This window comes from Moschus berezovskii, chromosome 3, assembly GCF_049115385.1.
Source record: "Moschus berezovskii isolate FMDL1 chromosome 3, NW_MosBer_1.0, whole genome shotgun sequence".
NCBI classification, from domain to species: Eukaryota; Metazoa; Chordata; class Mammalia; order Artiodactyla; family Moschidae; genus Moschus; species Moschus berezovskii.
This window is the reverse complement of record NC_142462.1, coordinates 84,020,959-84,035,920: the sequence shown is the minus strand read 5'-3', so window position 1 is coordinate 84,035,920 and position 14,962 is coordinate 84,020,959. Positions and strand designations below refer to the sequence as shown.

General features: G+C 45.5%; 1 protein-coding gene across 9 annotated transcripts; it reads right to left on the bottom strand.

Annotated features, from left to right (window-relative positions):
• Positions 1-417: 417 nt before the first annotated feature.
• Positions 418-12,687, bottom strand: HUS1 (HUS1 checkpoint clamp component). Of its 9 annotated transcripts, none has more exons than XR_008685260.2 (9): positions 12,468-12,681; positions 11,785-11,912; positions 11,502-11,678; positions 9,722-9,832; positions 8,520-8,594; positions 4,467-4,566; positions 2,666-2,785; positions 905-2,591; positions 418-655 (listed from the first exon to the last, which is right to left on the bottom strand). XR_008685260.2 is itself a non-coding variant. In XM_055421052.2 (9 exons), exons 3-9 carry the CDS (start codon positions 11,899-11,901, stop codon positions 573-575), a joined length of 783 nt encoding a protein of 260 aa, XP_055277027.1. In that variant the 5' UTR covers positions 11,902-11,912; positions 12,049-12,094; positions 12,468-12,613; the 3' UTR covers positions 418-572. The 9 variants fall into 9 exon arrangements, 5 of the variants coding, with proteins under 5 accessions (XP_055277027.1, XP_055277025.1, XP_055277028.1 ...); XR_008685261.2 differs by having other exon boundaries at positions 943-2,591; XR_008685262.2 differs by having other exon boundaries at positions 2,102-2,591.
• Between the last annotated feature and the right edge of the window lie 2,275 nt (positions 12,688-14,962).

The following is a 14,962-nucleotide window of genomic DNA, read 5'->3' as shown; positions in this document are numbered from 1 at the left end:
GCTGCTCTGACATGGCCAGGCCCTGCCCACGCATCCTCCTGATGGCAACAAAAGAACCGACTAAAATCTTCATGGGCATCACAATGAGACCATACGTGCTGTGTACCCAGACCCCCTGGGACCCTCTACAGGATGGAGGTGGCAAGAGGGCCAACCCCTCCTTCTTGGGCTCCAAGTACACAGAAACCTAATTGCTTCAAGTCTGTTCCCACAACAATATGCTGAGCAAACAATGCCTTGAGGAAAAGTGCTAGGCTTGGCAAACATTATTTTTTTGCCAATTTTGATTACTACACAAATTCAAACTACAGGAGGATTTTCACGACTTCAATTAGAAAAGTTTAAAGTCTGAATAAATAAATTTTAACTTTTCTTTCAACATCTTCAAAGCAAAACAAGGCAGACAGAACAAAGAAGTAATATGAAGAAATGTTTATCCAACTGTGTTTCATTAACTCATTAATTCAATTTCTATTGAAAATATTCTAGAAGTAATAAAAAAGTTAAAAAAAAGGATTCCACTGCTGTGGGTCCAACCAAGGTCCCTGAGCTCCCGAGCCCACAAGGCAGGGCTATGACAACGCTGGGATGAAATACTGCAGGGAAACGTCTTCATGGAGCAGGTCAAAGTGAACAATCTTGTCCTTCACAATATCTAAGGAGAAAGGAAATCCTTTACTGTAAAGACCAATTCTGCACACACTCTCACCCCTAAGCACTGCAGCAGCTTCTCCCCCAAGCCTCTCCTGGAGCACCCAGGCCCTCCCGAGGTGACCAGTCTCCACCATCCCAGCTGATGCCAAACAAGGGGCCTGACTCAGGCCAGCTCACTTTCCACCAAGGAAGAGGTCAAGGTCTCTGGGGCAACAAGCCACAGGGCAAATTTCCCAGAAACCACATGTACCCAAGTCAACGTCCTTCCAGGAAAAAGCAGTTTCTCACCAGCAAGTCCCCGGCACGTGCTGAGAAGAGGCAAGCACATAGGGTCTTACCAAAGAGCGGGAGGCAGTTTGCAAGGGCAGCCATCATGAGCCTAGGATGAGCAATGAGGCACTGGGTCTAAGACCCAAAACAGAAGCCAACCAAGCGGAAGAGGTGTTGCCACAGCATGAAAGCAGCCCAGCTGCCAGGGCCGTATCACCGAGGGCAGAAGTTACAGGGGCAGTGGGGCACGCCACACCAAAGGAAAGCTAGCTGAAGCCAGATCAAGCCAGGTGGCAGAAGAAAGGCAGACAAAAAGCACATGGCAGGCTGCTGAGACCAATCTCAAGAGAATGGCAAGTCGGGAAGGGACACAAGGGACCAGCAGAATGACACTCATCAGGAGAGGTGCTGGACACACAGGTGGCAGTGGAGACTGAGGATGCTGGGGAAAGCGCTCCCACCACCGCCCAGAGATGGGAAGGGAGCAAGCACCTGGAGGATGATGCCACAAAGCCAGAACCACTGGCAGAAAAGGTTTGGGGTAAGAAAGAAAGTGTGAGAAACTTAATTCTGGCTGTCATAATCTTCTGGTCCCCCTCCCTGCAGGGCAGCTAGGGTCACAACCCCCACTCCCTACACTTCCCCTACAATGACAGGAGGAATGGCTTCCAAGGACCCACAACTGGGCATCACCCAGCCTCGATGGCCCAAGCCAGAGCTCTGAAGAGGCATCTGCACTCGGCCAGGTCCCCAAGGGGCCCTGTGCATGCAGACAGTTTGAGAAGCACTGTCTTAAACTGGGAGGACCGCATGCTGAAGCACTGCATCCCCATTCTCAGCCTCAGGGGCGTCCACACCATAACTTCTTTAGACGCAGCACAGGCAGACCCGGCCCTTGCCCCACGACTCAGCAGCTCTCACTGCTCCTTCCCTGCCGTGGTTTTCTGCATTCCTTCTGTACCCGCACCACCAGTGCAGTCCTCATGCATTAATGCCACTCCCTTCCAGTGGCCTCTCCTCCTTCACTGGAGAACCTTTGGGAATCTCCTACTCGTTCTCTACAGTGCTGACTATCTGACAATTATTAGGCATCCTATATTCCTGGGTCACCCTTTTCAGCTCTGTTCACTGGTGGCTGGGTGCTCAGACTGGGAATTCACAAATAAAGAGGTGTCACCTCCAACCAAGGATCCAGTTTTCTTTCAATTGCTGTGATCTCAATAGCAAGGAAACAGACATATCCTTGAAAAATTCTCAGCAAGTGAGTCTTTCCTCATCTGTAATCAAGGACTGAAGGGTGAAAAAACGTGAAAACGAGAAAGACAAGGCCAACCAGAATCAAGAGCACCATTAAAAGCCACTATTAAGTCAGCAGGCAGCAGAGATGACAAGACACGGGACAACTGGAACAGGTCAGGCTGACACAGGAAAGAAAGAAATGCTTTGAGATGGAAACTTAAATCCAAGCCCAAGGGAGACAGAGACCCTGCACACATAAGGTTAGAATAACACAGCAAGATGGGGCCAGGCGCCTCTGCTCATATGCAGCTTCTCTGTGGATGCAGACTCATGGATGACACAAGGTGAGGCAGTCCAGACCCATCTTCCAGGGACCACTCAGGAAACTGGAGTCCACCAATGACCGAGCCGTCTCTGCATTTATGAGACTGTACACAATGTGTAAGACTACAGTTGATTACAGTGCTTGAAATATGAAAAACAAATCAAAATGCAAACTTACTGCAAGTGGCCTTTGTAGGATTTACTTGTTGTCCAGCAAGGAACTGCAGGAGCTTCCTAATGTCTATGTGCACTTCAGCCATTTGTTCTGAGTTTCTATCTTGAGAAGCATTTTTGGAAGCTAAAACGACAGGAACATTTTAAGACACAATTATCTTCCACTGAAACAGGGAAGTGAGAGATTGCACGATGACTGTTTACATAAATAAATGGTTTAGTTGACCACTGACTTGAGAACCTACAGAAACACTGCATAATATAAATGAGATCACTCACCAAGCAAGCATTTACTAAGTATTGACTTTAAAATACTGTGCGATGGGAATTCCCTGGCAGTCCTGTGGTTAGGACTCAATGTTTTCACTGTTGACAGTTGGCGAACTAAGATCCCAAATGGCCTACGGTAGGGCCAAAAAACCATCCCCAAAACAAGACCATATACAGCTAAATCAAGCCCTCTCATTATAAAGTGGAATGAAAGGGAAGAAAACGTCCTTTCAACTCTGGGAAGGTATCAAAGACCCTCTTTGTAATTTACTAAAATAAACAAAATGAGCAACACAAAAACAAGTCACTTCATATAACTACTGTCAAAGCTTTATTAACATGGATTTCACTTTGCTCCAAGGCATGCCCTTCACTATGAAGTAAAATTCTCTTGCAATGCTAAGTTACAATGTATCTCTAATAAACAAACTGGTAGTTAGTAATTTTAATTCTAAAAGTGGAAGGAGTCTTATCAGACCTACTTCAGAACACATGGGTGACTTGGTTTTCGCAGAGTACCTTCCCAGGGCCTCTGCATTGCTCCCTGTTAGACCTCCCTCCCACAGCCTGCCCACCACTGTGAGCTCTGCAGCAGACGACTCTAATTCCTGAGCCAATCTACTCAACCAACCCAATGTCCATTCCAGCACTGTTTATGACAGCCAAGATATGGAAGCAACCTAAATGTCTAACAACAGAGGAGTGGATAAAGATGTGTGGGTATAAAAAAGAATGTCATCTGTAGTAACATGGATGGACCTAGAGATCATCAAACGAAGTCAGAGAAAGACAAATACCGTATGATAGCCTGGTATGTGGAATCTAAAACATTGATACAAATGAGCTTACTTACAAAACAGAAACAGACTCACAGATTTAGAAAACAAACTTATGGTTATTGAAAGGGAAGGATAAATTAGAAGTTTAGGATCAATGTGTATATATATATACACCACTATATATAAAATAAATAAGGACCTATTAAACAAAACTGGGAACTATACCCAAGAGTCTGTAATAACTGATATGGGAAAAGTATTTGAAAAAGAATAGACACATATATATGTATAACTGAATCACTGTGCCATACACCTGAAACCAACACAACATTGTAGAGTCAACTATACTCGAATAATTTTTTTTTAAAAATTACTTTTTTAACACACACACAAAAAAGGAGAAAATAAAAAGTATCATCTACATTTCTGACTCCACCCAGGTGAGAAACTGTAGTTTTTGGTAGAAGGCACAGCAAGTGAAGAGACAGAAGGGTTCTTGGATGTTGCTGAGCCCAAGCCTAGGTTTTCCAGATGAGGAACAAGGAAGCCCTCAGGCCCACTCTTCAGCTTCTCACGTTCAGGAGGTTCACCTTCCCACCACAGTGCAGTAACAAGTGACCCAACCCCACTATGTCTTCCCTTCCTGAGCCTGAAACACAGTCACCCGAAGTTCAATTCTTTTCCATCTAGAGACCTCAGTATGGTTTGTCATCTGAACAATTTATCACATGCAAAATATAACCCACCAGGACTTACCTAATGGAGGATTTCCAAGATCTTTAAAGTGAGTTGTAACACACACTAGCTCAGTTTCTATTTTCAAGTTCAATTCTCCATTTAGGTTTGCTTCAATAATCTGCAAATTGAGTATTTTACAGTCTCAAGAAAAGCAAAAGGGAAAAAAAAGTGGACATCAGCTTCCAACAAACCAGGTGACAAAGTAATCCCACAAATCCTGGAACACTTCAGACAGCACCAAACCCCACAAGGCATCAGCAACAGAGAGAAGACAAGGCCTGAGCACAGGGACTTAAAAAGTCTCCAGAGAGCAGCCCCTCTGCATGCAGAGCACAGTAGGAAGCTCTGAAAACAGGTGAGGCTGGGGGGACCTTGCCAGCAGCTCTGACAATGCAGACATTGTGCAACTCCGGTAAAACAGAGCAAGGAGAACCAGAAGAGAATGTGAAGTGATAAGCTCGCTAACTGCATTATTTCTACAAATGGACCAAACTATCTATCACAACTCAACATAACCAGAAAGGCTTCAGAATATTAGGAGAATATAACCATTTATATAAAGAATAATCTCAGACATTGGGAAGTGAGATTTCCAGATTCAGAAAGACCTAGAGACGCCATCAGGTGTCTGGACTCCACCAAGCTGTGGTGCCCTGTGGCTGCCGTGTTTTCTGCACTCAGACAGAGGACAACTGGGCTTGGTGACTGATCGCTGTGGCCCATCCTCGGCCCATCCCTGCCCCAACAGTGCCCATGACTTCCCTCAAGATCAGAGGGGCCCTTTCATTTTACGCTCTGCCCTGCACCAACCAACAGGGTCGCTAAACTATACAAAATCTAGAAATGAAGTTCAGAGAAAGAAACAGGTACCATGATACGGCTTAAGGTTTTGGCCATTTGGCCAAAGCACACTACATTTTGCCTTTTGACATCAATATCTGGCCATCTCTAAAGTCTGGAAGGTCTTTGGAAAGCCCATGCAGCAGTGTGCAAGTCAACATTTTGTTCAACCAACAATATAAAACTACCACCGAGCTCCTGCAGACAAAGGTGGTCATTTCACTAGGGGGCCACTGCAGAGGTACAGCAAGAGGGAAGAAGCCCCAGGACGAGTGGAGGACACCCTGTTCCAGAGGGCTTGGCCACAACTAAATCTCAGATTTACTTAGGAATACTACTTAGTAGTTTTCATTCTTGCTCCTTAAAACTAGTGAACTCTATTTCTCATTTGAGCAACAAAACAAAAAAGATGTTTTCAATTTACTAAGGCTTTGACTTGATATAGGAAACAGCCTCCAAACATCATTGTTGCATTATCTAGTATGCGTACCTCTAAATGGGAAGAATTTATCGTCAACCTTATCGTTTCACTTCCCAGAAATACGTGATGTTTCTAAGCCCACTCTATTATCCCGAAAAAATACCTGCCTAAAAAAAAAATACGTAAAACAATCCTTGTGCATATTCTGGACTTGTGAATATACAGTGTACAGGGACTCTGTAAGGCTAACACATAACACAGATCCATCTGTTTCAAATAAGCACGCTCTTAGTATCTACCTGTAAATGTTCCCTGCTTTTGAAAAACAAGTTTTATAAAGATTTATTCAGGAAAGCAGCTTGCAATGTCCTAGATTCACTTCAAATTCCTAAAATCTGAGTAATCAAATGCTAGATCCCTCTCTCCAAGCACAGTGCCTGGTGCAGGGCAGCACTCAAACAAAATTTACTGAAGGAATTCACCAGTGACCCTCCAAACACTGCTCACCGTGTTTGTTTTGTGAATGTTATCTATAGAATTACCCACATCAACATACTCTGCTCTTAAGGATGTGGATGAGATCTGACTTCTTCCAGAGATTTCCTTAATGATAACTACTGACCATTCATGGCTTAAAGATGAGACGCATTGGGAATCTAACATAAATTATCTCAACTGATAAAAAGTAACAGAGCCCCTGTGACTGTTATGCTGGATGATACTTTCCACCAGGTGCACCACTTAGTCAGGGTCGGGGGTGGCTCCAAGGACTCAGCTCTGCCAGCGTATCATGATGCCCCCTGCCCCAAGTCTGCTTCTGTGAAGCCGAGACAACACGTAAGGTGTAACACAGCACCGCTCTGACCATGGAGCACCACCACAGAAACAGCATCGCTGCATGCTTGTCAGAAGTCAGTCCCAGACCCCACTGCAGACCTCCTGAACTAGAACTTCCATTCTGAAGGGGATCCCAATGCCTAAAACCTGATGGAGACTCTTGGCAGTCAATGCCTGCTTCTTCTGCTCTCACCCGAGTCACACGTATGACCCACCCCCACTGGCCACGTCTCTAACTAAAGGAAGTAAGGAAGGTGCCTCAACAAGGGCTTCTGGGCCTCTGACTGGAGATGTTTTCAATATGTTGAGTCCTACTAATTTTCCTTGATTCTCTCGCCTGTCATCTTCAGACAGAGAATTCTGGTTACTCAAGTTAATATTGTTATGCCCTTGGCTACCCCAATTTTCCATATGCTTGATCACTTTCCATTTAGTATTTCACAGTGCAGTAGCCACTGCACAAAATCCTTGTTTTTAAACACTCCAGGGAAGAGAAAAACACCTCTGATGATTTTTTTAAATTTCTGATGATTTAATCTAAGCTACTTTGACAACTCATTTCCACTGGACACAAAGAACAAATAACCAGGTCCTTGAATTAACTGTCCTGCCTTTTCTCTCCTGGGCCTCTCAAGGGCTCCGGGATATCCCCAAAAGAAGCCTCCAGCCTGACAACTGGATCAACATCAGGACAGGCACAGGAGAACACTCATGTCTGCACGGCACACACTGCTTCATGGGAAGTTATCGTAAACTTGACGTGAAATCTACAGAGTAAGTCATGAAAGGAAATTACTCTCAAGTGAGCACAACTGCAGAAATAACACAGTCCGTAAACATTTTCTAGGCTTCAGAAAACTTTGCTAATGCCAAAGATCTCCTGAAGCTAAATTTCATTCCAGGTCTGTGCGCTAACACCTATAATCTGCCTGCTGAGTGGCAACCCCACAGTGAGTGGCTGTCATGCAGAGATGGTTAAGACAGTTTCCCTTTTCAGGAAGCAGCCAGTTCAGGAGTGGTTCCCAGATGTTAGCAGACAACTTATCACATAGCAGTGAACAGAGCAGCTTGGCAGAGGAGGGGCTTACATCCACGGCAGTGGGAGAGTCTGGAATTTCCATGAGCAGTGAGAAGGGCTAAGTGCTTTCCAGGGGACGATGGGAAAGAAACAGCCAAGCGTGAAGTGGCAGAGACAGGCTTGGAGAACACCAGTGCTGTGGGGATGGACAAGGGTCCAGAGCAGTTCTGCAGGCAGGGGACAGCCATGTGGCAGGTAACCAGTCTGCAGACGCTAAAGAGCGAAAGTTTCATCAGGTGGACAGTCGTGTCTAAAACACCTAGGGACATAATCAAGTGCGTTTCAGGGGTGACTGAAGAATTCAGGAGAACCTCAGGAGTGAAGGACAGTTGTTCACAACTTCCTGTCACTGTCACATTCAGTGTTTCACTGACACTGAGCGTAAACGTCACAAAAGTAAACAGGAAGTAAACATGCCCCTCTACCTGGCCTAAGAGCTGCTTCCAGGAAGAGGAACGCGTCCTGGGGGATCCTTGTCTTGGACTCATAGAGACATTTGGCAAGTAGATAGGACATTCCACTCACTGCCAGCATCAGTGATCATAAAAAAATATGTATACTATCAGATAAAATACATAATATGCTGTCCAAAACATATGGAAAGAAAGTTAGAACCACTGAATGTATTGTTGCTGCTGCTGCTAATATCATAAATGTGAGAGACTAGGCCAAATATCAGAGAGGAGAGCTGAGAAGATCCAGGGCAGGTTTTACCTGTAAAACCACAGGCTATCAACAAGAAGCCAAGCCCCCAGAGCCGGGAGGTGAGGGACACCCCACACAGACACTACAGGATGAATGGAGGGCATCAAGTCCCCACCAGACAAGGCTCCTCCGAGGACACGCAGCCAAAACTACACACTTGGGAGCTCTTTTCAAAGAAGTCAGAACTTACAAGGTGATTGCTGATGTTTTTCATCTTCTCCACAACGCTCTTCATAGTCTTCAAGACTGGTAAATAAATACTAACCTACAAAGCAAATGAGAAAGATCAGTAGTATTAAAATATTAACATAATCAAGTATTGACAAATGCTCATTACCTATGTTTGGAATGTGTATACTCTTAAAAGCTCTGCAATCTTATTTTTAAATCGTCTGAATAAAGTTCTTTCTTAAAAATATAAAAAAGAAAAATAATTCTACAGCTTCACTCACACCTGCCTTCGGTGAGCTCGGCATCCATGTCCATGAGGCCATTCTCTCGTTCCAGATCTGTAGCCCTGCTGCTGAGATGCCCCCATACACACCCAAGGGGAGTAAGAATCAGCACCAGTGGAGGCCATCCTCCGAGGGGTTCACACCCAGACTTGGGGGCAGGCTACTACTCTGTGTAAAAACACTGGGGGCCAGACTCTGTACCAGTGCCCGGACTGGGTTACAACAGTGCTGGGTACAATGCTGGCTTTTTCCCAGCGGAGACATCTACTAAAAGCCAAGTAAATATTCCATACTCTATTTCATGGTCTCTTCTTCAATAAATTATGACAAGAGGCAAAGGACCCTTTGTCATCATCTTTCTTTCCGGTGGCTCTGGGATTCCTATCAGGAGAATTAAAGCAGCCTCTCCTTCTGGCTATTACATACACCTTGGACATACTCCTAACAAGACAAAGAAAAAAAACCACGTTCTGTGAAGCCCAAATTGGTGCCTAGGGCCATTACTCCTGATAGATGCAAAGGTCATCCAAAATGCTGCTGCTGCTGCTAAGTCACTTCAGTCGTGTCCGACTCTGTGTGACCCCATAGACGGAAGCCCACCAGGCTCCCCCGTCCCTGGGATTCTCCAGGATAGAACACTGGAGTGGCTTGCCATTGCCTTCCAAAATGCTACTTCAGCTTTACTCAAGTGCCATTAGAGGGTAAGACTTTCTCCTAACTGTAAAGAGTGTGGTCTTATATATAACACTACTTTAAGATGATTGATGCTAACAAATAAGTGGAAACATTCCAATTTTTTGTTCCTGGGCTATCTTTTAAATATGATTATCTCTTTTCAGGTACTATACAAGTTTCAAATAAAACCTACAGCAAGACTTTAAAGTCAGAGAATCCAAATCACACCATTTAAGACGTGGTGACACCGGGCATCACTCACGTCAGCATCTGGGATCGTCGGCTCTTGTAAGTCCTTCCATAGTTTTCTAGGAATAACCTTCACGGGGATGTCATGTGTCACAACACGACTACTGCTTGACACAGATAACTGCTAAGAGAAGAATTAAAACACATCAATACTTAAAAGATAAAGAAATGAAAGACAAAAACTGCTGATACCAAACCTAAGTGTTCTCAATTCAGTAACCAATGTCCATTCAACAAGTATTAACAGAGCTTAGAAAAACGAAGTTAAAGAAGCTAGTGATTAGGACGGTGGAGGAGTAGGACGTGGAGCTCACTCCTCCCACAAACACATCAAAAATATATCTAGACATGGAATGATTCTCACAGAACATCTACTGAAACATGGCAGAAGACCTCAGGCTTCAGAAAGGACAAGAAAATCTTTATGTAACAACAACAACAAACAGAACTAGAAAGGAATCAGTATGGGGCCTACACCCCAGGCAGAGAGCTGTGAGGAAGAAAAGTTCCCACACCCTGAATGTCCCCCCACAGGAAGGCAGGGAGACCAGCAGGGAGGTGAGCTGGGGAGCCTTGGCGGAGAGTACAGTTAGACAGTTTACAGAAGGCAGCATGAAGACAGCCCTGCACAGACCGGTGATGCCACTTTCCCCACACTCCCCAGCCTCAGACACACGTCCACCCATATGGACAGAAGCTGTGTGCTGAAGCTCAAGCTTCGGAGATCAGACCTAAAGAGAGGACTGGAGAAGGCTGCCAGAAACAGCCTTAAGATGCTAGGAGTTTGAGATTAGCAGATGGAAACCATTACATATAAAATGAATAACAACAAGGTCCTACTGCATAGCACAGGGAACTGTATTCAATATCCTGAGATAAACCAGAATGGAAAAGAATATTAAAATAAGAACACTTATATAAGTATAACTCAATCACTTTGCTGTAAGGCATATATTAACAACCCAACACGGTATAACAACTACAGTTCAATTAAAAAATACAGTTGAGAAATCCTCCTCCATAAAGAGCATAAAACTGAACATAATACTCACAGAAAATATAAAGTGCACAGAACGGATAAAGGAGAGGTTGCCAGGATAAGGGAAGGATGGGAAGGAGGCAGCATTGGTGCTGGGCACTAGAGGAAAAAAAGGCTTCAACAAGGGAAAAGAACACAGACTCCAAGTAAAAGATCCAACCTCAAAAAAGCCTGGGAGTTGGGAAAGAATGGGACACACCTGGAGACCCACTCAGGGCAGATAAGTGGCTCTACAGTGGGTTGAGCCACACTTGAAGGGCTTTGGACAGCACATGAGAAATGTCAACCTCATTCTGTAAGCAGTGAGACCCTGTGGGGTACATTTGTTCTGAAGAGACCTGTGCATTAAATTAAGCTGGTAGCAGGGTGGAAGATAAACGTATTCCTTGAAAACAAAAGGTGTTAGCAGCAGAAGTGAGGGGATAAGGGAGGGACACACAAACTTTTCGAAGGCAAAAATGGTTTTTAGACTAGATGAAAATACCACTAAAAGAAACAGACGTGCTGGATACACAGATTTGAAAAGAAAGATGCAAGAAGAGTTATTTCATAGGAAGAGCAGCATCCTCACTGAATATTATGAGATCACAATACTATTTAAGTATGAGGAGGACCCAACTCCAATGAAAAAACAGTGATGTGCCGATCTCTCATTTTAATAAAACCAATTAGCTTCTCCTGTAGAAAGCCAAGGCTTACATAACTACTTCGAATTCCTTCTGGGAAGTTTCAGAAATGGTAGCTTACTACTCACCAGCTCGATAGAAACTGTAAGGCAGGGAAAGTGTTTATTAGTCAGCTTAATTTTCAAAGTTCTGGCATTCTGGGCAGTTTTCAAGGCCCGAGATAAATTTTCCGATGTGAGCTCTAAATAAATCTCATTGTTTTCTGCGGAGACACCTTCCATTTGAAATTCGCTGAAGAAGTCCTCCTAAGGGAAGGAAAAGGCGGGGGACAACTGTGCCCTTTCCAGTGGAATTCGGCGGGGGTTGGCGGACAGGGGGAGGGCTGCAGGCCTCTCAGGAGCCTCCACTCACCTGTTCCAGCTCACACCACATGCTCACCCCTCCATTGGCCACTTTGTCAGAGAGGACGAAGTTCAACTTATCCGGGCTGATGCGCAGAGTGCAGGTTTTGGCAAGCTTGGCTATCATGCTACTAACTCCTATAGCGAAAGGTTCCAGTAAAGAATTAACTAAAAAGTACGTTAAGTATCCAAAACACCAATTTACCACGCAGAATTACCAGTTGCGCACAGTGAGCTTCCCAGTGGGAAAATCAACGTTTCCACTCCTACCTACCGGGAGGCTTTTAATGCCGCTGGGGTCAAGCCGGCCTCCCAACAACCTGGAATAAGGAAACCGAGACTCGGGGGTTAACTGGCGCCTACTGACCGCGTTCCTCCCTCCCACGTCCACTCGGGGACGCCCAGTGCTGCAGGGGTCGGGGCTAGGACAGACATGGCTGGGGAGGGGGGGCCACGGAGCCTGGCTGGGAAGGGCGGTCTGCGCCAGATAAAGTTGTCCGTGAAGCCACTGGCCGGGTTAAGAAAAGCCACGCAAAAGGAATCAAAGTTCAGAAACAACCCTCGGCACCTGCGCCCGCGTCAAGCTCCTGCTGGCCAGCCGGTGCAGCGCGCCAGCCGCTTCGCGGGGCCCGGCCGCGCGCCCTGCTCCCTGCCATCCTCCCCGCCGCCAGGGGTGACGCGGCCCCTACTCACGCGTGAAGTGGTTTAGACAGGCCGTATCCACGATCTTCGCCCGAAACTTCATGGCTGGACGTGGCAAGCGCGGAGAGCCCGTCCGCAGCAGACTCGGGAGAGAGCCGTCTTAATCCGCCCGCGGGAAACGCCACCGCGGTACTGGGTTCAGCCCACATGGGCCTGACGCGCCCGCGGAGAGTAGGCGGGCTTTCCGCTCGCGCACTCGGGATGACGCGAACTCTGCCGGAAGTGAGGTAGTTCTAAGCCGCAGGTACCGGAAGTGCCTCTGAGTTTTCACAGGTTGAGCTTTGTGTTATTTCCAATTCTGTTTTAGAACATAGGAAATAAAATCAGTCTTGTTAGGTAGTTAGAATAGGAAAAAGGAGTCCAGAATGGTGGTGGCTAAAAGACAAGGAAGGGAAAAGCCCACGAAAATAGAACAAATGAGGGTCCGAGGACTGGAGTGAGGACTTTGGATAAAACAAACAGCACTCCTGGCTAGCCCAACATACATAGGGAAGTTCCCAGGGGAAGGAAAAAACATAAAAAGAGGAGCCAAAGGGCGGTGGGGCGGGGGTGGGGGTGGGGTGGGGTCTGTCCTGCGCGTGCGCATGCTTGCTCGCTCTCTCCGCGTCTTTTGGCTCAGCATGCCCTCATGCCTGGCGGATATATTTTCCTTTTATTTTCTAAATAAAACTGCGCTGTAACACTGATCTGTCCAAGAACTATAACATGATCTTAAGTGAAGTTGCTCTCTGAGTGCTGTAACACGGTCTGAGGGCTGTAGCATACTTTAACGTTCGTTGCTGCAAATTTTTGTTGTGACAAGACAGAACCGAGGCGATTACACTCCCCTGACAAGTCTCTTAAACTGTTAAGTTATTGCTTAAATACACACTGCTCTATGGTAGGGGAGCTTTAGAACCTCCCATGGCTCAGACGTTTGTACCAGTACCTCAGCACTGTAGCACCACGTTGGATTATGCTTTGAAAATTGTTTGAAAAAACTGGGCTAAACACATGATGTTTAAAGAACACTGTCAACTAAATAAGATGTACAACTTGAGAGTTGTGAGTTAAGTTTTATTTGGGGCAAAATGAGGACTGCAGACCAGGAGGCAGCATCTCAGATAGCTCTGAGACTGCTCCAAAGCGACAGTGAGGGAAAGTCAATATATTTGGTGAAGGTGGAGTTCAATACCATGACACACTCATTTTACAAAAGGGTTTTTGTTAGTCATGTGGATCTGCTATCACCATGAAGGGATTTAGTGCTTCTCTAGATATGAGGAGATACAAGGATTGAGACCATAAAATCTGTTCCTAAAAACATCCAGAAAAACATCTATTTCTGCTTCATTGACTATGCCAAAGCCTTTGACTGTGTGGATCACAACAAACAGAAACTTTTGAAAGAGATGGGAATACCAGACCACCTGACCTGCCTCTTGAGAAACCTGTATGCAGATCAGGAAGCAACAGTTAAAACTGGACATGGAACAACAGACTAGTTCCAAATAGGAAAAAGAGTAAGTCAAGGTTGTATATTGTCACCCTTATATGCAGAGTACATCATGAGGCACGCTGGGCTGGAAGAAAAACAGGCTGAAATCAGGAATGCCGGGAGAAATACCAATAACCTCAGTTATGCAGATGACACCACCCTTATGGCAGAAAGTGAAGAGGAACTAAAAAGCCTCTTGATGAAAGTGAAAGAGGAGAGTGAAAAATTTGGCTTGAAGCTCAACATTCAGAAAACTAAGATCATGGTATCTGGTCCCATCATTTCATGGGAAATAGATGGGGAAACAGTGTCAGACTTTATTTTGGGGGGCTCCAAAATCACTGTGGATGCTGACTGCAGCCATGAAATTAAAAGACGCTTACTCCTTATAAGGAAAGTTATGACCAACCTAGATAGCATATTAAAAAGCAGAGACATTACTTTGCCAACCAAGTTCTGTCTAGTCAAGGCTATGGTTTTTCCAGTGGTCATGTATGGATATAAGAGTTGGACTGTGAAGAAAGCTGAGCACCGAAGAATTGATGCTTTTGAACTGTGGTGTTGGAGAAGACTCTTGAGAGTCCCTTGTACTGCAAGGAGATCCAACCAGTCCATTCTAAAGATCAGTCCTGGGTGTTCACTGGAAGGAGTGATGCTAAAGCTGAAGCTCCAATACTTTGGCCACCTCATGCGAAGAGTTGCCTCACTGGAAAACACTCTGATGCTGGGAGGGATTGGGGGCAGGAGGAGAAGGGGACGACGGAGAATGAGATGGCTGGACAGCATTACCGACTGGATGGAGGTGAGTTTGAGTGAACTCCGGGGGTTGGTGATGGACAGGGAGGCCTGGCGTGCTGTGATTCATGTGGTTGCAAAGAGTTGGACATGACTGAGCAACTGAACTGAACTGGAAGTTTGTAATAGGCTTCACAGGTGATGCTAGTAATAAAGAATCTGCCAGCCAATGCAGGAGGTGTGAGAGATGCGAGTTGGATCTGTGGGTGGGGAA

What these genes read in the sequence shown, in the direction of transcription:
- HUS1 (XM_055421049.2), bottom strand. Translation starts at nt 12,519, where the DNA reads ATGAAGTTTCGGGCGAAGATCGTGGATACGGCCTGTCTAAACCACTTC. An exon ending in CGACGATCCCAGATGCTGAC is followed by an intron (nt 8,595 to 9,721) that starts GTGAGTGATGCC and finishes TTTGCTTTGTAG; the next exon opens with GTTAGTATTTATTTACCAGT. An exon ending in AAAACATCAGCAATCACCTT is followed by an intron (nt 4,567 to 8,519) that starts GTAAGTTCTGAC and finishes CTCAATTTGCAG; the next exon opens with ATTATTGAAGCAAACCTAAA.